The 27,576-nt window shown below is 46.6% G+C and overlaps 1 protein-coding gene and 1 long non-coding RNA gene across 2 annotated transcripts in view; both read left to right on the top strand.

The window, feature by feature from the left end:
• LOC306815769 overlaps positions 1 to 27,576 on the top strand; it is a 95,673-nt gene that overhangs the window by 59,491 nt on the left and 8,606 nt on the right. The gene's annotated exons all lie outside the window — the stretch shown is intronic.
• On the top strand, positions 8,237 to 9,169 carry LOC306815768 (olfactory receptor 14A16-like; the record flags this gene model as incomplete). The annotated part of the gene is made up of 1 exon (XM_079332318.1): positions 8,237 to 9,169. One exon carries the CDS (start codon positions 8,237 to 8,239, stop codon positions 9,167 to 9,169), a length of 933 nt encoding a protein of 310 aa, XP_079188444.1.

Raw genomic sequence — 27,576 nt, 5'->3', positions numbered from 1 at the left:
CTTCGACATGGTCATTGTAGTGAGGATGCCCTTCGCCCATCGCCGGCATTACTTGATGTTCCAGTGGATGCGATGGCAGAGCTATCGCTTTTGCCAGTTGGGTATTTTGTGGAATTGCCAATGGGGGTCGAAGAGCCCTTGCTAAAATTGTCAGCTCTTCGAAGCAGTCTGCTGAAACAACAGTAGGATATATTATCAGTCCAAAAATGCTGCACCGGTCTCTGCCTATTATCAAAAAATCTTGTCTCTTTTGGCACGGTGCTTTGAATCCTGTAGGTATAGATGCAGATTCTTCATTCAAAAAACAAACTACTTTTGAAGCTGACAGGATGTACTGCGTTCCTGGTGGCAGCAAATCCCTGTCACAGGGGATGTCTCCTAACGCCCTGCTGAGGGAGTCAGATTGACGTTCCCCAACAACTGTGACTGAGCCGGTGTTGTTGCTGTTCCCTGTGACACCACTATCATTTCTGTCGTAAATCTTTGATTTCATCCTCCGTTACTGAAATTGGATGGGAGGAGGCTAAAAACTTTAACACAGACAATATTTGGACCTGTTCATGACTGACGGACCACCCATTGTGTGTGCCTATAGTGTATCTTGGATCTGAACCGACTCACCAAAAGGCAAAGGTGCCAGAACCGGATCGGAGTCCTCCTGGGCTTCTGTCCAGCAGACGCACAGGGGGAGGAATTCCCGGGATCCTCCCTTCCGACACGAGCCTGGTAGCTGGCTTTTCAGGAATCGGATCAAGGTCTCTCTTCTGCTGCTTTTTTCAGGTGGATTTTCGGGGCTTCCAACCTCACGAGCTCAGGAATCCAGACGCACATCCAGGGACGCCAAGTGTCCCGTCTCCAAGGGTCTCTTCAGGCTTGAGACTTCCCCAGAGAGGGCATGGAGGTGGTAAAAAGTCTGGTTCTCTCGGAGGCGCCGACAAGAAAGCAGCTCGAGACGACCTTGTGTTGTTTTGGGGCTGTTTATTTATCTTATCTTAAAAAAGTTTCTGCCAGCCTGTCACAGGTCCGCTCTGCAGGTCGACCATAGCAGAATGGTCTCCTGAGAGGGCTGAGCCAAGGTCTTTATACCCTAAACTACATATACAATATTTACAAGTTTTCCCCAATGCCATGCAACCTCTTTACAATGTCCAGTTCTTTCCCATCCAATCTGTGGTTCCCAGGGTGCAACTTCAGCATGGATGACATGAAGAAGAAGGAGGAAGAAGTCCACCACACCCAGGGTCCTCCATCTTGGCCACATGGCCCTTAATATAAACAATCTAAAAAACTACTTATACTACATTCTAACATTCTAATTTACACTCTACTCATCATTATTTTCTGTGTCTCTTCTCTCAACGTGGGCAGATTTTCCCAAGGAGCCAAATCCAGCCCCTGCAGCTCCTGGGCAGCACTCGGGGGTCTCTGAGGGGTCTGCCAGGGGGGTTTTTGCACCCACAAAGGAGCCAGGGAAAAACCCTGGACTCCCACATCTCTCCATTTGTGTAAAACAGAATTCCTCTTAAAATATGAGCTTATATTTTTGTTTCATGTCTGCTTTATTTTCACTGTCCTAATTCTCCAAGCTCTCTCCAAGAGCTTAGGTCAAACACTGTATCCATCTCCATCACTGAGCCTGTATGCACAAGGCCCTGAGAGCTTTCTGTGCCTGCAATTCCCACATGTTGTCATGTTTCCTTGTGTTCCAATAAAAATATTAGCCCAATCTCTGATGTCCAATGCTCCAGTTGCTGTGTGTCTGGCAGTGGTTGCTCATGTCCAAACACAACTGGATGCCTGCTGAGCATGGTAGTGGAGATCCACAAACAGGGAATTTCAACCAGAGCAATATACAAAGCTTCAAACAGTCTCTTGTCTATTTCCAATTGCAGAGATCAGCAATCACATGCAGGAAAAGCCAAATTAATTCCAACATTCCCAGGAAACCAAGCAAGGATTGCACACAAGGCTTCTGGAAACACTTCCTAGATGAATTAAAGTCTCTCCCATGCAGGGCTGTAGTAGCTGAATTTCTGCACTGCTGCACAGTTCCAGGTAGAGTGGGAAGAAGTCCACAGTGTTCCTGCACCACCTGAAATATGAAGGAAGGCTTGTACCAAAGTCTTTTCTGGGCAGGATGATACTGAAATCCACTGCATTCTGGGGCCTGAAAATTAGTCAAGAAATCAGTGCTCCATAATATAAGGCACATGGGGCAGATATTTGTTTATTTGATGCTGGAGTGAGGGGCATTGCTCCACCACAAACTCACCCATCCATTCTTTGCACAGTACTAGCTTGTATACGTTTTTTACTTAATGTGCACATTATTCTTTCCTAACCTTCATATTGCAACATATTTTCTAATGACATGATTATGTGAGCCCTTGTAGCACATACATGGTTTCTGCAGGAGGTGGTCATCAGCCTGCTGCTGGCCATTTTGGATGAAGGCTCATAAATCTTCTTTGGGCTGAACTTTCCACTCCTGCTTCCTGGGCAAACTCTGTAGGATTGTCTGGTCAAATAGCCAGTGGTTAGCTTTTGCAATTAGCTTGTTCTGCTAAGTTTGCTGATTTTTGAAAAGTGCTTCATTCACATACCCTGTTACCATGTAACTACTTCTTCCTGCACAGCTACAGGTTTTGTGCAGCTCAATTATCTCATTGCCTCGCACCAATCCAGCCCTTTCTTATATCCTTCGCAATTTCTTTTGCATCTATAGTCTTGTTGTGGTCTCAAAATATCTGTTTCAATCCTGTATCTCATTTTATTTTGCTCCCATTTGTGATACCTGGTGGTAGTTTTTTTATAATTCCATACAAAACACTGGCTCTTCATGCAGGTTTTCAGGACTGGTATTCCAGTTCCTAAAATTCCTACAAAAAGTTGTGTTAGCCAGTTCAGATTAGGTAGCCAAGATGTTTGAGTTTCCCACAAATGTTTACTCCAAGGTGTAATGCCTTTGGTCACCTCAGGGAGCCCTTTTGCATGTTGCCAAATGTTATGGATGTCCTCTGCTATTTGCTGTGACTGAGCTATAGAAGTGAAACAATTGCTATAAATTAGAATATAAACTCCTCCCATTTGGCTGTTATATTTTCTAACACCGTGGGGTTTAGAAAGACTACTTCTTCTAGTGAGTTTATTTCAGTGTGTAGTCTTCTTCAGGCATCTGCTGTTGAGTTAGCAATCATTTCTATTTTGGCTGAGACACTTGAAATGGCTTTTGCAGTTGTGCAATTCCTAAATTTAGGAGGAATGCCCTAACATCATGGTGGACAGTTATTAAAACCTTGTATCCATTCTCTTTGATTTCCTTCACAGTCTTTTGAATGATGTCTGGGTGGATCTCATAATGACACACACATTGTTCAGTACCTAGGCATATATCTTGGGCATCAATGGTGTTGCTTTCACAAAGGAATTGTTTTAAGGTGACACAAGATTCTACATTTACAGTGTGCCATTTCTTGTCTACCATCTGGGCCCATGCTCTATGTTCAGAGCGGTGGAGTACAGTCTTTTCATGGTTTAATCCTAAAACAATAATAGGGTGGATTCTGTAAATGGTGGCATTATGTATAGTGAGTACAAAGGTAGTGGCCACATTAGTGACGGGGTCTTAAGTGAAATTTACCATAGTCCACCAGAACTGCAGTTTCCTTTCCAAATTCGTGGCATGATCCCATATGGTTTTTCACATTTCAATTGGAAAAATGCCTTCACTTTGTCTCTTATGACCAAAGTGACTGTTGACTGCATTCACAACTGTGCCTGTCTACAAATAAGAGCTAAAGACACGTTATCCTGGGCTACACCAAGTGTTTCCATTATTAGTTTGTGGCCTTGATCTTCAGCTTCTCTCAAGTTTGACAATATCTTTGAAACCTGCCACTGACTGGTTCCTAATGCTAACACAGATGATTGTAAAGGCTGCCTTATTTTTGCCAAATCACTAGTCACAGTGGCCAGTTTGCTCATTAATATTTCTGAATTAATTCAATTTAAGACTCTTAATCCTATACCTATTATTCCATCACATGTCTTCGTGTTGTGTCTTTAAAGTGAGCCTATTATTTCAGACTGTCCAACTCTCAAAAGATGTTTTCAGAAAAGGGGAACCTGCTGGCTGAATTTTTGAAATAATGATCTGCATTAGCAGCTCAACACGCTTGAGAGACAATTCTGGGTTGCACAGCAATTGCTGTTGGCCCACATTCCTTATCACATATGGTCCAATTTCGTAAATCTTTGTTTCAGGCTTAAGGGGCATGGCTAGGGCTCGTGTGATCTGGATTTTTAGTATCTGTGTTGGCTAGGTTGCATCATTCTCAGGTTTAACACAAACTTCAGTTATATTGTAATAAACTTTAAAAGCCTTGGCTTCACACTCCTCTATTTTAAGCCCAAATTCATGGTAGTCAGTTAAACACGTGTCACAACATTCCTTACCACTTCAGATGGGTTTTATTCCTTTTTGGAATCCATCCTGGACAAACAGATATTTATAATCCCTGTAGCCATAGTGTTATCATAGTCACGATTATGATCATAAAAGCCACAGCTTCCCAGGTGATACCTGCTTGATTCTGGCTAGGAATACTTTCCTGGATTGTCACAAGCAAAACCAACATTTTCACTCACAATCTATTCATTTTTCCCCAGTAAGCTTTAGCTTTTGCTCTTTATCACCCAGTGTTGCTTTCCAAGGGCCTTCTGGAGCCTTTTTCACTTGGGTATGGTGAATCCAGGTGCTCTGTTGATTGCATTAAAAGGATGAGAAGCATCTGGAATGGTCCTTCCTGCTGTGGCTCCAAAATTTTGTCTGCAAGAGACTTAACATACACATAATCTCCAGGCTGTATGTCTGTTCTGACCCATCTAGTTCACTGCTTCGAGCCCCAACCACATATTTTATTAATTTCTCTGAGCTGTTTGTTTAGGGCCATCATGTATCTACGTAGAGTGTCTTCTCCTACCTCTGTTGGTGCTCCCTCCTGTTCCCTATATGGTCTTCTATGGACCTCAAAAGGGCTGAACTTTTCTTTTGCTCTTGGTTTAGTTGGAATTTACAGTAATGCCAAAGAAAGGGCCTGGGGCCAGTGCAATTTTGCTTCTTATCCTAGATTTATAATTTATTGCTTGATAAAGTGGTTCTTTTTTTTCTATTTGACCACTTGACTGAGAGTGATATGAGGTGTGGCATTCTAAATCTATGTGCAATTGGTGGCTAATTTGCAGTAAAATTTTTGAAATAAAGTGTGGTCCTCTAAACTCCAAAGCAGTTGCTCCCTTTATCATAACATACACATCTGTTACAGGCATTAAAGCTTTATTTAACACATAGTATGTTGCTCCTGTATCTACAAAAATTCAATTTTCTTTACTTTGTCCATTAACTTGATTACAATCAGAGAGTACATTAGGGGAAGACTAAAGCATGGTATTATCTGATTCTCCATGGAACCAAATCTCCATTGTGACAGTCGGGAATATCATGGAACCAAGAAGACTTTGTGGCACTGCAAGGCCTCAGGGAGCCAAGGAGTGCAAAGGTCTCAAACATTCCTTGCAGGGTTCTGCCTTGGGGAAGTGGAACCTCCCTGGTGGTATCTTGGGCTGGCACACACTTGAGGAGTGTGTCTGTTTTCAGTGAGGAAATGTAGGAGTTTTAAATTGCTTCAAAATAACCAGGAAAACCCCTGTTTCCTGAGCTCAGCCAGTTCTCCAAGCAAAGCAGGTCCCAGATGAGTGAGGACAGACAGGATGGGGTGGGCAATGTGGAGCAAGGTTGTCCAGACTGGGTCAGACTTCAAGGCACAGCTTCTCTGAGCTTCTCTCACCTCCTCAGGAGAGACCCTGGATCAGCATCAATCACAGGATGCTGCAGTCATTTCTCTGAAGAGAAGATTTATAAAATACACATTTAAAATGGGAATGTGGTTTGTTTAGAAGCTCCTGGAAATATGTATTCATAAGTATTTTAGGAAACCTTCCCATGAACTGCACCAGACCAGAGGGAACTGAAGGCAGAGCCATGGTTTGTCAGGACTTGCTGATCCAAATAAGCCCCGTGGTGCATTTGATGCTGAGCACTTGAACCTCGGGGTCTGAGAGGAGATTTCACAAACCTTTCCAGGAGCCCAAGTCAGAAGAAAAACCCAAAGTGTCTCAAAGTATTAATGGGTCCCACTGAGATCGATCCCCACCACAGGCTCCTCATGGACTCCTTGGAGGAGAGAATTGGAGCCCATGATTGCCAAGAAACCTCTCAGAGGGTCAGAGAGGAAAGGAAAATCCAAAGTACCTTTGAAACCTTAAGTATCTCAAAGTATTAATGAGCCCCAGAGAGTGTCAATACAAAGCTCTCAAGGCACTCCTAAAAGTAGATAATTGTCCATGCAGGGTTCTGCATGATTGCATAAACTACTATAAGAGTTGGTGTCAAAAGGGAAACACCAAGTACCTTAAAAAACTGAGTACCTTGAAGAATTTATGAGCCCCACTGAGTATCATTAATGACAAAGCCTCTCAAGGGACTAATTAAAGCAGATAATTGGAGGACATGATTTCACAAAGCTCCGAGAGACTCCAAGGCAAAAGCAAAACCCAAAGCCCTTGGAAAAACCTGCAGCCTCTGGGAGCATGAAGGAGCCCCCAGGGCCATTCCTGACCAAGGCTCCCCAGGGACTGGTCCCAGCACATCCCTGAGGCCACTGGGATGTGGGGGGATGCTGAGGGCAGCACAAGGGGTGACAGTGCCCAGCCTTACTGGGACTGTGGCAGTGGCTCAGGACAAGGTGTCTCCTCAGAGCCCTTGGTGGCACAGACCCTGCTGTGCCCCAGGGCACCAAGACTTGGCTTCTCTTTGTCCCCACCTGTCATCTCTGCCTCCATTTCTCAGCTCTGATTGTGGCTTGGGGACATTTTCTCAGTTGTGTCTCTCAGTGGGACCCATTAAAACTTCCAAGAAACTTCAGAGTTATAATCTGACTTGAAATTATTGAGATTTTTCTTCAGCTCCCTGTCAGGGACTGATGTTCAGGGCTTCAGCACAAAGCCCAAGAGGGTCATTAAATTTCTTGTGCTGTGTCTGTGCTTCTGAGCTGGGCTGGGCTCCTGGAAGAGAGGGAGATGCTGGAAAGCAAGAAGAGCTTTAAAAGCACATTCCTTTTGCTGAGCAGCTCTTCTCCCACCCCAGCAGGGCTGGGCACTGCCTGCAGCCACCCTGGGCACAGCACAGAGGGAAAGAGAGCTTCAATCACTCAGGGCTGGGAAGATGATCAGAAGTGAATGGGGCAGAATCACTCCCAGCCCTTGACACAGGAAGCCTCTGGCTGCAGGACAAGGCAGCAGCAGCTCCTGCAGTGATCTCCTAAAGCTGGAACATCTCAATGCCTGCAGACTCTGTGAGTACATTCTCTGATTCTCTCTTGTGTAGAGCAGCCAAGGGTGCCCAGGGCTGTCCTGCAGAGCAGGGTCCTGCAGCTCAGGGTGCTGTGCTGGGGCAGGGACTCTGCTGCCTGCCAGGGACAGCTCTCAGCCAGCCCTGGGAGCTGCCCCCAGCACTGGGGGACAAGGTCTGGGTGGAAGGAGACAGCTGGTAGGGCTTGGAAGTGTTCTCCTTGTGTGGTGAGGATGCTGCATTGTTCAGGGCTGCCCACAGCATGACATTTAAATCCAATGATTTCCAATGAGATTATACAGGAAGCACAGCCAGGGAGTGGCTGCCTAAAAGGGAAAAGTCAGCTTTTTTAATCTACCGCTCTGGGTTTCCTGGATGCGAGATTTCACACTGATATTCCTCTCTCACTTCAGGATGATAAAAACTAAGAAAATTCCTCAGATCTCAAAAATTAGACAGTGACAAAAATCAGCACAGGACCCCTTAAATGCAGCATCTGCATTCCTTTTCCAGCCTCATCGGGGATGCTCTGACGTTGCCATCACAATTCTGCAGAGGCTGAGCTGGCCCTAGGCAGAGCCCTGTGCTGGAGGTGTCTGCAGGGCAGAGCTGAGCCCTCAGGGCTGGGCTGGGCTCTGGCAGCACTGGCAGAGTCCAGCACTGGGCACAGGGAAGCAGCTGCTGGCAGGGACAGCTCCAGGCAGCAGAGCCCTGGGCAGGTAGTGGGGGAAAAGTGCCACCAAGCTGGGCTGGGATATTTAAATTGTCTCCAAACTGAACTATTCCATGATTAACTTTTTCACAGATCCTCGTGCCAAGCCACAGCAAATGTCCAACAGCAGCTCCATCAGCCACTTCCTCCTGCTGGCACTGGCAGACACGCGGCAGCTGCAGCTCCTGCACTTCTGCCTCTTCCTGGGCATCTCCCTGGCTGCCCTCCTGGCCAACGGCCTCATCATCAGCGCCGTAGCCTGCGGCCACCACCTGCACACCCCCATGTTCTTCTTCCTGCTCAACCTGGCCCTCACTGACCTGGGCTGCATCTGCACCACTGTGCCCAAAGCCATGCACAATTCCCTCTGGGACACCAGGAACATCTCCTATGCAGGATGTGCTGCACAGGTGTTTCTACTTGTATTCTTCACTGAAACAGAGTATTTCCTCCTGACCATCATGTGCTATGACCGCTACGTGTCCATCTGCAAACCCCTGCACTATGGGACCCTGCTGGGCAGCAGAGCTTGTGCCCACATGGCAGCAGCTGCCTGGGCCAGTGGCTTTTTCCATGCTCTGATGCACACAGCCAATACATTTTCCCTGCCCCTGTGCCAGGGCAATGCTCTAGGCCAGTTCTTCTGTGAAATTCCACACATCCTCAAGCTCTCCTGCTCAGACTCAAACCTCAGAAAACTTGGGTTTCTTGCAGTCAACGTCTGTTTATCATTTGGTTGTTTTGTCTTCATTGTTTTCTCCTATGTGCAGATCTTCAGGGCTGTGCTGAGGATCCCCTCTGAGCAGGGACGGCACAAAGCTTTTTCCACCTGCCTCCCTCATCTGGCCGTGGTCTCCCTTTTTCTCAGCACTGGGTCATTCGCTTACCTGAAGCCCCCCTCCATCTCCTCCCCATCCCTAGATCTGGTGGTGTCAGTTCTGTACTCGGTGGTGCCTCCAGCCCTGAACCCCCTCATCTACAGCCTGAGGAACCAGGAACTCAAGGCTGCACTGTGGACAAAGATGACTGTAAGAATTAAGAAACACTGAACTGCCTGACCTTTTCTACAAATCACTTGCAATAAAAGTCATCCTTGATTGTCCTTGTTGGTCTCATTTTGGAGGTCCTTAAACTTTTAGTTTTTTTAATACCAACCACAAAGAAATGTCATTCTTCACTCCCTTTCTCATTTTCTTTCTCTCCATTTGTGCTGTGACCGACAAACTGATTCAATGAGGAGCTGTGCCATTGGTGAGTTTAAAAATAATTAAGGTACTTCCAGTAGTTTTCACTGGTCATCCCTCTTTTGTTTCCTTCTCTGTAGCTGCAGCAGCCATATTTGTGTGCAGAGCTGAGGGCAGATCAGTGCTGGCACAGCAGCTGTGCCCAGCAGCAGCAGCTCTTGGTGCTGCCAGTGCTGCTCCCGTGCCTCTGCCCCGCTGCCCTCCTGCTCCTCGTGTTTCTGCAGGGCCTGAGTGCTCTCGGGGCCAGGCACAGCCTTGGGGGTGGCAGTGCCGGGGCTGCAGCAGGGACAGGCCGTGGGCACTACTGGGGCAGTGCTGATGCCTCAGGGCAGGGCCTGGGGGCTCCAGGCTCCTTGGCCAGGCTCTCTCCACAACACTTGGCCAGGCCAATGCTGAGCAGAAAAAACCCCCGTGAGCAGCCCCAAGCTGGCCATGGGCAAGCTGGGGGCAAACAGCATGGCTGATGCTCTGCAAGGTCCCTGCAAGGGGGAGACCCTGGCAAGGAGCAGCAGAGCAGGGGCTGATCCATCCCCACTGCACTGGACAGCCCAGGGCAGCGTCCCAGAGCGTCTTCATGCACCTGCCAACAACATCCCCCCTCTGCAGCCCTGGCCTCTCCCCCAGCTCACACAGGTGCCGCATCCTTGCAGGCACAGACACGACAGCACTGGTTCAGGAGCCCCTGTTTGCACTGCACAGAGCAGGCGTCAGCACCCCCATGGTGCTGCTGTGGGGAGATGGATCTGAGTGAGCACATATGCCACTAGGAAGAGCTGGGGAACCGGAGGGAAACCACTCAGGTTTTTAGTGGCCTCTGCAGTTAGCCAGAAAGTTTGTTCCTATGAGCTGTGTGTTTCCTGTATCGCTGCAGATGTTGCATAGAGCCAGGGCTGCCTGGCAGCCACCCCAGAGCATTTCCTGTGCTTCACCTTTTTTTTTTTTTCCTCTTCCTCATAAAAACCTCTTCCTCTTGCTCACCCCTGTTTTCCATCCCCTGCAACCAGCCCATCCCTCTGCAGATTCCTCTCTGGCCCCACTCCCCATTTCAGTTCCTTAGTTGGCACCAAAGGTACATCCCTTGGAGAGCAGGATCATCCTACAAGTGCTTCAGGAATTGTCTGCAGGCTCCTGCAGTGCCTCGTGCTGCTCCCTTGCCAGAAGCACCACAGGCCAGGGGGAGCACATCTGGGCTGCTGTGTCTGGGTGTGGGGCTCTCTGTTCTGGGCAGTGAGGAGAGGCTGGAGAGGCTCTGCAGGACTGACAGGATGGGCTTTGGGGCTGTGAGGAGAAGCTGAGGGACCTGGGCTGCTGGAGCTTCTGAAGAGGAAGCCCAGGGCTCATCCTGCAACTGCTCCAGGAGTGGTTTCAGAGAATCACAGAATCAGCCAGGCTGCAAAAGACCTTGGAGAACATCAAGTCCAACACCTTGTCTGTCCTGACATGGTCTTGACACCACCTTGTCTGTCCTGAGCCTCCTCTTGTCCAAGATAAACAACCCCAGCTCCCTCAGCGATTCCTCACAGGACTTGTGTTCCCGACCCATCACCAGCCTTGTTACCCTTCTCTGGACACACTCCATCCCCTCCATGTCCTCCTTAAATGTGGGGTCCCAGAACTGGACATATCATTCGAGGTGCTGCCCAACCAGTGGCGAGCACAGGGGAAGAATCACTGCCCTAGTCCTGCTGGCCACACTATTCCTGACCCAGGCCAGGAGCCTTAGGCCTTCTTGGCCACCAGGGCGTACTGTTGGCTCATGTCCATCCTGCTGGCCATCAGTGCCCCTAGGTCCCTCTCTGCCTTGATGCTCTCCAGCCATCCTGTCCACAGCCTGTAGCACTGCAGGTGTTGTTGTGGCCAAAGTGCAGGACCCAGCTCTTGGTCTTGTTAAACCTCACCTTGCTGGATTTGGGCCCTGGATCCAGCCTGTCTAAGTGTTAAGGGAAGTTTGACTCCCAGCCAACTTGGTGTCACCTGGGTAACACGAGGGCCTAGACTGCCAAAATGGTCTCCATTATTCCATGAGGCCTCCCAGTGTCGCAATATCCTTTTGCTTCCTTGGGAGCCCTTGGCATCACAAAGTCCCTCAGATCCGTGGGCTTCAAAGTGTCAGCACAGTGGATCCCTGGGCCCCACAGTGTCACAAAGGTGCCTAGGTCCCCCAAGGCCCTGCAGTGTTCACAGTGGTTCCTTGGTTCTATGAGGTCTCGCAGTGCAGCAATGCTCTCCTTGGTTCCACAGTGTCACAATGGCCTCTTTGTCTCAAGGGGCACCACAGTGTCAAACACGTTTCCTTCATCCAATGAGTCCCTGAGGAGCAACACTGGTATCTTGGTTCCATGGGGCCCTGCAGTGTCACAATGGCCCCATCATTATACGAGGTCCTTCTCTGTCACAATGCTTTGCATGGTCCCACAAGGCCCTGCAGTGTCACAGTGGCCTCTGTGGTTCCACGAGGACCCAGAGTGTCACAATGGGCTTCTTGCTTCCATGTAGCCCCACAGTGTCACAGTGACCCCTTGGCTCTGTGGTGCCATGTTGTACACAGTGTCACTATTGTCCTCTCAGTTCCATGAGGCCCTGCAGTGTCACAATGGCCCCTTGCTTCCCCAGGGTCCTGCAGTGTCACAATCATCACAGAATCACCCAGGCTGGAAAAGACCTTGGAGAGCATCAATTCCAACCTGTGACCCAACACCAGCTTGTCACCCTGACCATGGCACTCAGTGCCAAATCCAGTCTATTCTGCAAGACTTCCAGGGATGATGACTCACCCACCTCCCTGGGCAGCCCATTCCAATGCCCAGTCACCCTTTTATTCAAGAATATTTCCTAATATCCAACCTAAAACTACCCTGGTACATATTATGACTGTGTGGTTTTGTCCTTTCACTGTTCCCTGACAGAAGAGCCTCACCTTTACCTCTCTGCACCCTCCTGTCAGGGAGTTGTAGAGAGTGATGAGGTCTCACCTGAGCCTCCTCTTCTCCAGGATAAACATCCCCAGCTCCCTCAGCTGCTCCTCTCATCACTTTTGTTCCACACCCCTCACCAGCCTTGTTGCTCTTCTCTGGACACACTCCAGCACCTCCATGTCCTTCCTAAATTGGGGGCCCAGTAGTGGACATAGCACTCAAGGTGCTGCCCAACCCACTGCCGAGTGCAGGGGAAGAATCAGTACCCTGGTCCTGCTGGCTGCACCATTCCTGATCCATTGGAATTCCAGGGGTTGGATGGCAGAGATGTTGGGGAGTGTGTGGAGACAAAGTGTTATTGATTGTCAGCCATGAAGGGTCTTGATTTTCATATCTATTCAGAGTGCATTAAAAGGTGCAGGGGGTCAATATGAATTGGACATTGCTGGTATCAATCTATAAATATGAAAAGAAAACTTAAAAGGACAAAACACTTCTCTCTGCAATGCTTTCAGTATAATATACAGCATATTCACTTTGAATACGCTTCTGAAATCTGTCTAATTTACCACAGAAGAATTGAAAACTTAAATTGTTCTCGGGGGCATTTCTTGTTTGGGTGTTTTGAAGAAATTTTATGAGCCTTTGTCACTGAAATCCTGAACTGAAGAGCTCAAGAAAGAAGAGTTCAATTTTATGTTCGCCATGGATTTAGCCTTGGTCAAGTTGCCAGTGCATTCACTAGAATTTTTTACACATTTACTGCTGTGAGATAGAATTATGAGGAAGGCCAAACAAGCTCAAACTTTAAAGGGCACAAAGAAAGCATGAACAAAACCTCAGAATAATACTTTCAGAACACTACTCTTCCCCCCCAACTTCTTTTCTTTCACACTGATATCTTACAGAAACAGATCAGTCAGTTTACCATCTCTAAAAATAGCTATTCACCAATTGACTTTGGTGAGGAGAATTTCTCTTCAGTCTATGGAGATTTCTCCACAGGAAAACAGTTTTCTCCTGGCCTTATGTCAGTGAATCAGCCATTCAGGAGAATGTAAATTGGATCACTGTGTCAAAATCCCTTCCTTGACTTACAGTTATCCCAAATCTAATTGTGAGGACCATATCAAGTTATGGGGCACACTTTAAAGATTATAATAGTTCAAACAAAAGCTCTCTTCATCTTTGAAAACAGAGGCCTTTCTTCTTCTCTTCCCTGGGGGACAGCAGGGATCTTCATTTCTCTCCTCTCTATTCAAATTTCTCATGGAATCACAGCCATTTCAACATCTGCTTTCTTTAGCACAAATGCCTCTGCTCATGTCTACAGTTAAAACATTTAATCCTCCCCATAAAGCATTTTCTATGAGTTATAGGGAAACAAGAGTCTCTTCTCCATGGCTTAAAAACAGAGAAAGTTCAGTCCACAACTCAACTTCTTCTCTCATCTGGGACCTGACACTTCCTTTTGTCTGACCTTGGTCTTTTCATGCTGATTCTGTGCCTATCATCACCTTGGTCCTGTTCTTTCACTCAGGAGAGAGAACAAAGTGTCTGCAAGTCATATTCTGGGCAGTTAAAGAGTTCATATTTTGCCCAGGTCTGCAGATGGTCAAGAGATCTCTCCTGGGCCACAGTCCAGAGTTATTTTATGATGGAAACTTTCTGTGGCTGTACTGGGGCCCGGGCCAGGATAGCAACGGCCCAGGCCAGAAGGGTAGGGGCTGCTCTGGGAGGGGGGCAGGATATCGACAGCAGGTTAGAACTCAAGGACTGCACCCATGAGCCAATGGCTCCCTGTCCCCCTTGCCTTGTGGTTTCTGGAAAAACTGATCAGGGGCAGCATTCCAGCCACACCACGGGCCAGTCTGGCCACTCTGGGGGGAGGGGGAAGCAGGCAGGACTTCAGCAGTTGATGGCCCTGCCTAGCAATACCCCTCCCCCAAGTTACTCAAAATTTGGAAGAGGACAGAAACAGAAGAAATAGAAGACACAGAGAGAAAGACAAAATAGTTACAGAGAAGCATACACACTGCTAGCAACTCCTGGATTCCAGCAGTGTTCAGTTTGAAATTCCAAGGGTAGGTAGGATCAAGATGTGTGCTTACCTAGTGGTCTATTCTAAATTCTCCTTGGTCTTCCTGGGTCCTTCCCCTGGGAGGGACTTTGGGTCAATTGGTCACTCAGGAGCTGGGCTGGGACTCCAGGATTGGGTGTAGAGAATTTCGTTTGGTTTGACACAGACCACAGGAGCAGAAGGAAGGGTACAGACCATAGGCTGAGCCCATGGTCTGTGTTTTTAAAGGCCCTGCTCCTTCATGGGCCCCCCCCCCAGGTGGGATTTGTGATTGCTCAGGCAATCAGAGCCTGGGTCAGCAGCAGCCCACTGTGTGACTGATTGACAGCTCATCCCGAGATGTTTGGGACATGAATCTCATCCAGCCTCTGACAGCGACCATGTTGACAGTGTGGAACCTCATGGAACAATGGGTCAGTTGTGACAATGCAGGTCCAAGGACACCATGGTTGCACTGAGGAGCCTCATGGAATCAAAGAGACCATTGTGACATTCTGGTGACTCATGGAATCAAGGGGACCATTGTGAAACTCAGAATACCTATGAAACCAATGGTCAAAGATGATGCTTTGGGTCCTGTAAAACCAAAGAGCCATGGTGACACTGAAACAAGAGGAATTAAAATCGAAATTAAAGAGTTAAGTGTAAAATTACAGGAGGTTGCTTTAACTAGAAGGGGGCTGACAAGATTCCATGAATGCTTAATTTTCATTGTCTTTGCAGGAACACAAGGACAGAGCAAGGCTACAAGATAACATAGAGGGCCAAGAATGCATAAACGGGGTGGAAGAGTGACATCTCTTCTAGATAATGGGGATTCCTTAGACCCCTGAGCCAGCAAATACTGGTATCAAGGTCTGAAAAGCAACTAAAGACTGATAAGCACACATTAAGAAGGCAAGGTTAAAAGTTCAACTGATAGGATGACTGTTTACTTCATCCCAAGGACCCCCAGACGACCAGCAGAACAACCAACAAGAAGCAGTGTGCAGTCACAAAGAGGCATGGGGCTAATTTTAATATGAAGCAGGGACAGGCAGGGTTAGAACATGAATATGTATCAGGTGCATTGTGCAATCCTAGTTTGTAGAGAATAAAAAGAAAGGAACAGGCTGCCAAAGCTCTGCATGTTTTTGGTGGAGCTATCCCCCCTGCACATCTGCGCTGAATAAAATATATACCTATAACTTTGTGGGTTATAAAGATTTTCCACGTATCAATTTGAGTGACCCCACTGCTCCCCTGAGATTTTGGGGTGCCCCTTTACCCTCCAGATCTGAAGCTGGTGCAGAACACCATCTTCACTGATCGCACAGACCAAAGTGCCTTGGTGTACTTGCGCTGCATCCTCTCCCAAGGTAACTTGGGGTTTCCTCCCACCCCTGGGGCCCTGACCTGGAGTTTTGAAGTGCCCTCTGAACGTTGGGTGCCCCCTGACAGACCCCCCTACCGAGGGTCATCTTTGTCCACATTGACTGGGAGGATGCAACGGTGGCCATCATCTTCTCCTGGGTCATCTTGGTGAGTTGGGACACTTGAGTGCTCCAAAAATCACATAGATATCCCCAAAAATTACCTGGGTATCCCATGGTAATCCCTAAAATCACTTGAGTATCCCAAAAAAATCTCCTGGGTACACCTGGGTACTGTCCAAAAACATCCTGGATCGTCCCACAAATCATCTGGATACACCTGGCTAACCCTTGGACACCTGGATAATCCAACACTCCTGGGCTCTCCCAAAAATTAGTGTCCCAAAATTCTTCATTGCTTTGATTTGGTATACCTGGTGTCCCTAAAAATCTGCATTGTCTTTATTAGGTAGACTGGGTGTCCCTAAATTCCTTCTGACTTCAATGTGGTAGACTGGGTGTCCTGTTTATCCCAAATTATTGTCACTAATCTCTCAGTAGTCCCAGTTGTGCCCCAGTGCTCCCAGTAACCCCAGTGCTTCCCTTAGCTGCTCCCAGTGCTCCAAGAATAAGCTCCCAATTTGACTTGTTTGCCCTCCCAGTTCTCCCAGTGCTCACAGTTTGCCCACTTTCCCCCTTTTCTCCTTTCTAGTGCTTCCAGTGTTCTCCCAGTGGTTCCAGTTCCTCCCCCAGTGCTCCCCCTTAGCTCTTCCCAGTGTTCCCAGTTCAACCAGTAACCATTCCCGATCAAGTCCTATTCCTGGAAAGACCTGGTGTCCCTCAATTCCCATTGACTTCAATGGGTAGATGCAATGTCCCCGAAGTTACTTTGCTAAAAAATCTTCATTTTGGCCTTAGAATTCTCAGATATTGGGCTGAAAATAGATTTTTTGGGCTTACCTGGAGGCACAGTTTCAGCACAGGCCACATGTGTGGGTTCAGGGATTCAGGACTGGCTTGCAGGAATTCAGCCAAGATTTTTAGAGCATTAGCACTGCAATCCTGGAGCGGAAATTCGCAGAATTCAGCCCAAGATTTCCACCAGATTTACCCAAATCTCATTTTAGCCCCAAATTTCCTCAAATCCACATTGACTTTAATGGGTAGACCAGGTTTCCCTAAATCCCTATTGATTTCAATAGTGTAAACCTGGTTTCCTTACATCCTATTTGATTTCAAAAGGTAGGTCTGATGTCCAAAAGTTTCCTATCAGAGGATTAACATATCAAAAGACAGGGTAACTGAGAAACATCATCAAAGATGGTTTATTGCTTTATTGCATCAGTCTTATAGAAGAGTAAGACATTAAAGGTGTCACATCCAAGGCCATAATATCAGAATCCGGCTAATTCTTAGCTTCAATGCCTTATGTTAGTTTTTCAGCCAATCAAATTCTTCTAGGAAGTTTGCTAGCGTCTTTTTACACCAATCATTAATTGCTTTGCTTCTCATGGCTTTGCCACGTGTCATTTTTCAACCAGTCATAAAACACTTCACAAACCTACATTAATACATCTTAAACTTCAAATTAACTATAACATGTTCTATTGATAAACCTCGAAATCTTTTATTATCTTACTTAAATACTGCTTTCCTTACACAATACATATCTCTGCTTAAAACATACTGTTATTTTAACTACAAACTTGTCATTCTTGTTTTATGTCTATTTTAGTTCTAACGCTCTACTTCTCCAACATTCTCCAAGGTCTTGGGTCAAATCTTGTCTCCATCTCTACCTCTGAGCCTCTATGCACAAGGTCCTGACAGCTCTCCATGTCTGCATTTCCCTCACCGTTGTCATCTCTTCCTCCAGTTTCCTGCTCTAACTGGAACCTGGGGACACTTTCTCAGTTGTGTCCCTCACTGGGACCCATGAACGGGATCAGAAAGTTTGGAGTTCAATTCTGACTAAATTCTTGAGAGGTTTCCTAGCAAACCATGGCTCTGCCTTGATTTCTGTCTGGTCTAGTGCAGTTTATTCAGAAGGTTTTCCTACTCCAGTTCTGGAGAAATATGTCAAAGAACTTCTGAGAAATAGCCATTTTTATTTTAACGGGTGTAATTTATTTCTGTTCTCTTTAGACAAGAGGGGACTGCAGCACTCTGTGATTGATCTTAGTGAGAAATGGATTTGCAAAGGATTCTCAAAGCCTGACTGAAAGCTCATACAGTCTTGTACACCTGGATGCAAACTCTGAGATAAGGTGTGCTGACTTAAAAAGGCCATGGAATAGAGAAGACATTGTTGAGAGAGAGATAGAATTAAAAAAAAGTTTTAAATTGTGGCATTACAAAAAGACCAGATATTTCGGAGAATTAGAACTGTGAAAGATGCATTGTAGCAAGACCTTATAGTGTAAAATAGTAAGTGATTGGTGTTAGAAGTATTAGCACAAGTGTTTGACAAAAGCTAATTGGCTGAAAAATGTTTATAAGGTATGATAACTCAGAAAAAGTTTGGCTTATGATAGAATTTTGTCTTTGAATTTTACATCTCTTATATTCCACCCTTCCAGGAGACTGCTAATCGAACAAATTCTTTAAGAAAAAAACATGGCTCAGTTGCCCCATCCCTGTAGAGCTGGGATTATCCAACATTGCTGAGTCCCTGGACATCAGTCTCTGAGAGGGAACGAAGGAAAACTTCTCAAGAACTCAAAATCATATTCAATCTCCAAAGTTTCTTGAAGATTTAATGGGTCCCACTGAGGGACACAATTGAGAAAGTCTCCCCACGTTCCAGTTAGAGCAGAACACTGGTGGCACTGATGACAGCTAAGGAAAAACAAGGGAAAGGTGTCTCTGATGCTGAGCAAACTTCCTTGGCTGACAGCCCTGCATCCTGCCTGCCCCTGCCTGGCCACACAAAGCCTTGGGCTGTTCCAGACTCCTTCTGGGGCACGTGTTGCACCACAGCCCTTCTTGAAGAGAGAAATTCCTTTCTCCTTGTGTTCAGTCTGGACTGCCTCAGCTGTTCATGGCATCAATCCTTACTTTCTCCATCTGTTTTCTACTATGTCAAAATGATCCACCATCTCTGAAATGGCCTTCAATCCCTCCCCTCTGCTGTCCTCAGTCCCTACTCCACTGAGCATTGAACTCTTTTGTCCCTATATAATGGTCATTTGCTTGAGGTTTCCAAACCCCACTGCTGGAGATCTCTGGCTCCACTGCAAGGTGTTTTCAAATGAAAAAGTTCCACTTGTAGTGTAAGAAAATCACCAGAGCAACAAGGCCAGCCAGACCTCTATGTTCTGGCTACATTTGTCTGGGAGCAATCCTTGTATAGACAGAATTTAGGAGGCCAAATTCCAGTTTTGTCCATAGCCCCTGGATGAGAAGACTAGTTTATTTCCATAGGAAGAAAAGCACAGGGTCTCAGTGCTCCATGTACTGATGAGAAACAGCCCTTGTGATGTCAAGGTCAGCTGGATATGTCAGGTCACGCCTGGGAGGCCAAACCAACCAGACCTGTTTCCTCTTCTCTTACCTTAAGAGGTCCCTCAGTGTGACAGTGTTCTCCTTGCTTCTGCACTGTCACAATGGCCCTTTAGTTCCATGAGGCCCCACAGTGTCACAATGGTCTCCATGATTCCATGGGGCCCGGCAATGCCACAATGTTCTCCATGGATCTACAGTGTCCTGCAGGATCACAACTGCCCGTTGGCTGCACGAGGCCCTGTAATGCAACAATGAGCTCTTGGTTCCACAAAGCCCTGCTGCTTCACACTGGCCCCTTGGGACCATGTGGCCCATCAGTGCCACAGTGATTTCCTTGGTTCCACAAGGTCTCATAGTGTCACAATTTTCCCTTGGAGTTTTGGTGCCCTGCAGTTTTCTAATGGCCCATTGGTGCCACAGGGTCCCCAAGGTGTCACAATGGACTCCATAGGAAGGAAACAACTGAGGCCCAGAGTTACAGAGGCAGATGAGGGACAGTCACCAGAGGCCAAGGACAGCCAGACCCTTGTCCAAGAAATCCTTGGATGCACAGAGTTTTGGAGGTGGAATCCCAGTTTCAGCCATGGATGCCTGGTCAAGACAGATGACTTTTTTTTTCCATAGAAAAGAAAAGCAAAGCCCAAGGTTTTTGGAAAAGATGAGAGGTGTCTGCCCATGGACCAAGCCAGCTGGACCTGTCTCTCCTGACACCTTTCATCTGGGGGCAATCCTTGGATGTAGGTATTTTTGGAGGTGGAATCTCAGTTTTGGTTGTATGTGCCTGAAATGAAAAGAGAGTTCATTAGGAAGGAAAGCACAGAGTGCAAGTGTTTCAAAAGACACATGAGATCGAGCCCTCAGGAAGCCAAGGCAGCCAGACTTGTCAGCCATGGCAGCTTTGGTATGGGAGCTGTCCTTGGATCTAGGGAATTCTGGAGGTGAATTCCCAGTTTTGGCCAAGGATGCCTAGAGGAGAATGACGGTTCTTTTCCATAGGAAGGAAAGCCCAGAGCCCATGTTTCAGTCGCAGATGAGAACAGACCCTCCACATGCCAATGTCTGTCAAACCTGTCAGGTGGCCCCCAGGAGGCCTAGACAGACAGACAGACCTGCTCCACGTTCCCTTGGTTTCCTGGGGCCCCACAGTGTCACCATGGTCTTCTTGAGCCCATGAGTCCCTGTAGTGACACAATATTCTCCTTGTCTTAATATTCTCCTTGCATCTGTCACCATGGCCCTTTGCTTCCATAAGGTCCTGCAGTGTCATCACGGCCCCTGGGCTCCATGCAGCTTTGCTGTGTCACAATCACTCCTTGGTTCTATGGGCCCACAGCTTCATCACTGACCCTTGGTTCCATAGGGGTCCTGAGTTTCACAATGATCCCCCTGATTCCATGAGGCACCAGAGTGTCACGATGGTCTCTTTAGTTCCATGAAGTTCCATGGTGTCTTCATGGTTTCCTTGGATCTGCATTGTCACAACTGACCCACGGTTCCATGAGTTTCTATACTGTCAACAATAGTTTCTTTGTTCCAACAAGGCCTTGATGTGTCACAATGGCTCCTTGGTTCTGTGACATTCCATAGTGCCATGTATGGAAAATCACACTATGAAAAGTCAGTGTCCATAGAGGAGACAGAGGAGTCATTCAACTTTATTTGAATAAAGGGTAAGAGTCCAGGTACAAGGAAGATACAGCAATCCCAAACCGCCTGCCACATCTTCCCCTCTTGAAACTGTCATTTTATGCCAAAGTTCATAACCTCAAGCTCCTGCAGACCCACTTGTCTGTTTCAGGAGCCAAGCTGACTGGGTGCTTTAATAAACCTGTTGCTTGAAGTCAATAGAGACATTAAGACCCATTTCAAAGATGTAAACTTCCGTACATTCAGTTACTGAATTCTCTTTAAAGACATCTTGCCTATCAGTAACACTGGCCATGGTTCCAGGAGGTTCTGCAGAGTCACCACGGGGTCCTTGGACCTGCATTGTCACAACTGACCCATGGTTCCATGAGATTCTTCAGTGTCACCATGGTCGCTGTCAGAGAGTGGATGAGATCAATGTCCCAGACACCTCGGGATGAGCTGTCAGTCAGTCACACAGTGGTCTGCTGCTGACCCAGGCTCTGATTGCCTGAGCAATCACAAGTCCCACCTGGGGGGAGGCCCACGAAGACCTGGGGGCTTAAAACACAGAGCAGGCACTCAGCCCATGATCCGTACCCTACCTTCTGCTGGGGTCTGTGTCTCACCCACACTGGAACCCTAGGAGCTGGTAGCCATGTGTGTGTCTTTCTACAGAGCTTCTGTCTCTCTCTCTTTCTTGTCCTTCTAATGCTCTTTATATCTAAGAGTTTTGTGTACCTCAATTATTTAAGTGTTTGATGGTTTCTAAGGTTTAATGGGCTAAGCTAATCAAGTTGTTATGATATGTGTTTTTACGTTGAATTAGACATCGCAATAAATCCTCTTCCAAAGTTCCTTGATTTTCTGTACTTTGTCAGCAAAATTTTTTTGCCATTTTGACCTCTTGAGTATATCTGGCGGGGAATTCTCCTGTGCACCAAGCCTGAGTAAAGGAAACTTTGGTCACCCCCAGTATTTCAGTGTTCTGGGGTGTTACAGCCCCTCAGGCTCACAATGGCCTCTTGTTTCCATGAGGCCCCACAGTGTCACATTGGCTCTTGGTTCCATGAGCATCTGGAGTGTCACACAGGGTGATGCCATTTGTCCTTGCTGCCCCTCCCATCTCAGTGCCACAGGAACAGCCCCGAGCCACCCGTGAGGGACAGGCCCTGCTGGGCCAGGCCTGGGCTCAGCCCTTGGCTTTTCTGCTGCCTCCAACCAGGCCAGGCTTTGCTCAGCATTGCAGTTCCTGCTCACAGCCTTTGGCTCCTGCAATCCTGCCCTCAAGGATCTGCTCTCACCAATCCCTGAGGAGCCTTTGGCAGCCCCTGCCTCAGTGGGGCCACTGATGCTCCAAGGCACTTGGAGTTTTGCTTCTGACTCCTTGAGCAGCTTCTTCAACCTTCTCTCAGTGCCTGAGGGTCCTGGACTCAGCCCCAAATCCACCATGGGGATCATTAAAATACAGAAAGTTTTCAGGAGCTCTTTTCCTGTCTTTATTTGTCATCAAGTCTCCAGGGCTTGTGCAGTTGTTTGGAGTCAGTTTGGAGTTCTGTTAAGGAGGAAGATTTGAAAGTGTGTCTCTGACTTCTTTATTTTCCTCAAGGGAATGCTTTTCTGTTTTTCATTTAAGAGATAAACTGATAGAAGCTTTCCACAGGTGATCTTCATGCTGAATGTCTGCTTAAGAGCTCTGGGCACAGAGAAGTATGAGCCCCTTGCAGACTGACCCAGTTCAGACAACTTGCTCCTCATCCCCAAACTCACCAACTCTTGATATCTCCCACCTGGGACTGGCAACCAAAAATATAAAAAAAAACCTTCAAAATATATCTTTAAAAAAAAAAAGTTATTAAATTATATTTTTATGAGATATAATATGACTATTCTATACATTTAAAACTCATTTTTATAATTATATTAATAAACTTTATATTACTAGCAACCAAATAAATTATTGGTCATAGTTTCTAAGTAAGACAAATCCCCTAATTAATTTATTTCTCCCTCTTTAGGATAATTCATAATATTTGTAATCTTTTTATCATCTTTATTATCAGCTTTGTTTCAGACAGGGTCAAGGTGGGCACTTCAGGGTCCAGGGAGACATTTCTGGGGCACATTTCTGGCAGGTTTGGGTCTGGAGAAAAAATTTAGAAGGAAGTATGGGCTTCAGAGGGGCACTTGGGGGTCCAGGGAGGCACTTTGAGGTCACGGAGGAGAATCTGGAACCCTTCGGGGTCCGGGCGGGCACTGGAGGAGCTCTGTCAGGGCTCTCTAGGGCGTGGGGGATGATGGGAATTGTAGGCGCGGGTATAGTAGGGTGTAAAGGGGCTGCAGAGCATCATGGGAGCTCCAGGCGCAACTGCAATGTCTTTTTGTGAGGCATGGGGCATGATGGGGGATGAAGTCTCAGCTGGAATGGCGTGTTACTGGAACCGTGGAGCATGATGGGTGCTGTAATCCCGGAACTGCCTCTTGCCGAGAGTTTGGGGTTCGGGAGGGCCCTGCGGGGACACTTTTGCCTCTGAACAGCGACTTGAGGTCCTCAGAGGGGAACGTGTACGATTCAGGAGAGTTTGGAGGGATCTTGGGGAGCTCTAACCAGGCTCTTTAGGGCACGGGACACAGCAGGAATTTTAGACGACTGACTGGGTTATGAGGTGCTCTGAGGTCATGGGGGATGGCAGGAGATGAATTCCCAGAAGTGGCTGTAATGGGCATCTGTGGGGTTGGGAGTGTTCCAGGGATTCGGGGATGGTTTGGGGAGGTTCCCAAATGGGCGCTGAGGGTACACTTGGGGATCCTGGAGGACATCTATTGGACATATGGGGGGGGAAATACCGGTGTTTTGTGGATCTCGGGGAGTGATGGGTATTGTAGTCCCAGCTCCAATGGGGCTCTATGAGGCTGCGAGGCATGATGGGAGTTTGAGGCACAAAGGAAAGATGGCGCCGGCACCAGGCACCACCCGAGGCCCCGATCCCCAGCCTGAACCTCCTTGGTGGCACCTTGGGCTGGCACACACCTGAGAAGTGTGTGTGTTTTCCATAGGGAAAATCAGGAGTTTTAGATTGCTTCAAAAGTAAAAAAAAGTTGGGAAAATCCTGTTTGCTTGAATGGAGGCAGCTCTCCAAGCAAAGCAGGACACAGGTGAGTGAGGAAAGACAGGATGGGGTTGGGGAATGTGGAGCAAGATTGTCCACACTGGGTCAGACCTCAAGGCACAGCTTGTCTGAGCAGGCCAGATCTCCTGGGAAGAGACCCTGTATCAGTATCAATCACAGAATGCTGCAATCACCTCTGCTTTAAAGAGAACAGCAATAAAATACACCCTTTAAAATACGAATGAATATTTTTAAGATACACTTAGAAATATTTTTCCATAACTATTTTAAGAAACATTCCTAATGAACGGCACCAGACCAGAGGGAAATCAAGGCACAACCATGGTTTGTTAGGAAACCTCTCAAGAACTCCAAGTCAAAATCAATCAAATAAAAGTTTCCTAAAGTTTTAATGGGTCCCAGGGAGGAACCTTAGTGAGAAAGTGTCCCCATACCTCAATCAGAGCAGAGAACTGGAGGCAGAGATGACAGGTGGGGAAAAAGAGAAACCACGTCTTGGTGTCCTGGGGCACAGCAGGGTCTGTGCCACCAAGGGCTCTGAGGAGACACCTTGTCCTGAGCCACTGGGGCCTCCTGGCACAGCCCCAGCAAGGCTGGGCACTGTCACCCCTTGTGCTGCCCTCAGCATCCCCCCCACATCCCAGTGGTCTCAGGGATCTGCTGGGACCAGTCCCTGGGGAGCCTTGGTCAGGTATGGCCCTGAGGGCTCCTTCATGCTCCCAGGGACTGCGGGTTTTTCAAAGGACTTTGGGTTTTGCTTTTGCCTTGGAGTCTCTGAGAGCTTTGTGCAATCACGGCCTCCAATTTTCTGCTTTAATTAGCCTCTTGAGCGCCCTTCTCAGTAACAACACTCAGTGGGGCTCATTAATACTTCAAGGTACTCCAGCTTTTTTAAGGTACTTTCCTTTTTCCTTTCTTCTCTGAGTCTCTGTGAGGTTTTTGGGCAATCATGGCCTCCAGTTCTTTCCTCCAAGGAGTCCATGAGGAGCCTTTGTAGGGGATGGACCTCAGTGGGACCCATTAATGCTTTGAGACACTTTGGGTTTTTCTTCTGACTTGGACTCCTGGAAAGGTTTGTGCCATCTCCTCTCAGGCCATGAGATTCAAGGGCTCAGCACCATATGCACCACGGAGCTCATTTTAAAAAAAGCAAACCATGACAAACATGTCAAACCATGACAAACCATGGCTATGCCTTGATTTCCCTCTGGTTGAGGACATATCCAGCATTTTGTTAGATTGAATATTTTGGCTGCTTTTATCTTGACATTTTCATGACCATCTTCATGAATGATCCTTGATAAAACTCTAGAGATGTTTCTGGCAAACAAAGATTCTGGCTGACTCTCAAGATAAAATTTGCAGGCATCAGTAGTAGTTTAGTGACATGGTTTTTAAATCCTTTTTCCTCATTCTCATTTATGTTAGGAGCAATAATTCTGTTGTCCACAGAGCTGACACCTGTTTAATTCCAGAATAATATCCCCAGGGTCCTTTGCTGTTCAGCTTTCCTGTGCTGTTTGTGGGTGACAAGGCTTGTTGGGTCCTTTCCCCTTGGCTGGGGAGGTGCCTGGTCCCAGTTCCTGAGGGCACCCAGGCTCCTGGTTGGAATTCCTGTGGAAGTGCCTCAGTGTCACATCAACCTTCACATGGAGCCCCTGGATCAGAGCATTTTCCAAAGAGCTGTTGGGGCAAACAGGGAGATTTGGTCCTACAGGATCTGTAAAACAATATCCCATAACATCCACTTGTTCTCACACAGACACTTTGCTTCAGGGATACATTCCCATCTTTCTCAGCCAGGTTTCAGTATTCAGACAGTGTTGTCTTTCCCCAGAGCTGTTCCTTCAACTGCCTCTGGAGGCCCATTTGACCTCTGGATCCATAATTAGGACTGGTGCATCCAAACCCTTTATCTCCATGAACAGCAGTGATTTAATGTGGATGTCCTTTTTTCACAGCTGTTTTATAAACTGCAATACCTATAATTGTGCTTCCCTGCCATAGGGTTGAATAATCCAATTCTTCACTATTGTTTAACAGAATTATTTTAATTTCCCTGTGATAATCTGCACTGATTACTTCTACCAAGACATGAACACTTCAAAGCCAAACTCGAGTGAGCATTTATCAAACCAAAGTGTCCTGGAGGAATCTGAATCGCTGTTCTGGTATTGATAACTATCATTTGTTTCTGATTTACCATAACTAATTCTAATGCATAAAGGTCCAGCCCTGCAGCCTCTGGGGGGGGCCCTGTCAGGGGCCATCACACCCAGAATAATTTCTCAGGAAGTCCAAGTCTCACTGTCCATGGTTGTATTTGCAAATTGAGTGCAGCCATGCACATCCAAGGGGTTTCCATTTCTCCAGTGGAGCAGTTGTTGAGGGTATGGAGCACATTGGGGGGATGCGTTTTCATTGTGACATCTTCTCATCTCCTAATTTTTTCAACTTCTTATTTAACAACCCCTTCATCTGTTCAATTAATGCTGAAGCTTGTGGATGGTCTGGTGTATGAAAAAACCCAGCAGTCTTACTCACTTTATTTTTCACAGGAACAGGCAAAGCATTCCACATCCTCGTGTCAGCAAACCCTGTTAAAACTGCCAAATTCATCCTTTCCTCTTTCATTCATTGTATATGATCTCACAGAGTTCAGCAGTGATGTTTGGGTCCTGGAGAGTAATTTTGTGCAGAATATTAAGTGTTACATCCCAGAGCAGGAGAAACTAAAAAATTACTACTTGGAGCATTATTTGACAGTGCCATTACAACTTTTTATTGTATATATATATATATATACACATATATATATATATATATATATATATATATATATATATAAAATAGGTATTATATATATATAAGAGGTATTATATATATATAAAAGGTAATATATATATAATAGGTATTATATATGTATATAATTATTGATTATAATATTACTCTATCCTTTGCACAAACAAATCCAAGTTCAAGATCAAAAGCTTTTCTGTCACTCCATGTAGGAGCATTTTGGCAGTAGTCATTCTCTCTGTTGGTGCTGTTTTTGAGATGCTATTAATAAAATTCATCCTCATCTTCTCACACACAAGTTCTTTTTCATTTTCCCATATTTCAATGCATCCAGTGGTTCAGCTTCTTTCAGCTGACTTCCACATTGGTGTCATTATGCTCTGACCTAAGCCCATTCCAGAGGCAGCAAACTCTAGGGAAGGTTTTCCCTCTACCTGGGAATTTCAGACAGGACTGATTTCTCACATTTTCATACAAAAAGCAACATTTTATGGTGGTCTAGCCAGACTACACCAACTTTGTTTTACTAATAAGCAGGGTCATCAGCAGAGACACAGACACCAAGTTCAAGAATCAGTGTCATTTACTGGACATCGTTCTGGTTTCATTCTCCTCTTGGGTTCCTCCCAAGGGCTGGCCAAGTCTCAAGAAGAAACAAAGGGAGGTGACTTGGATCATAAACCCCCGGACATGGCCAGATGTCAGATTTCAAAAAGGTCAATATATGTTTCATTAATGAGTGCATACACCTATCACAAATGACCATGCATATTTTGCTAATGAGTGTATACAAAGATAACCTTTG

Source organism: Erithacus rubecula (assembly GCF_903797595.1).
Source record: "Erithacus rubecula genome assembly, contig: scaffold_217_arrow_ctg1, whole genome shotgun sequence".
Classification (NCBI taxonomy): Eukaryota; Metazoa; Chordata; class Aves; order Passeriformes; family Muscicapidae; genus Erithacus; species Erithacus rubecula.
The sequence above is the reverse complement of the archived record's forward strand: the minus strand, read 5'-3'. Positions and strand labels throughout refer to the sequence as shown.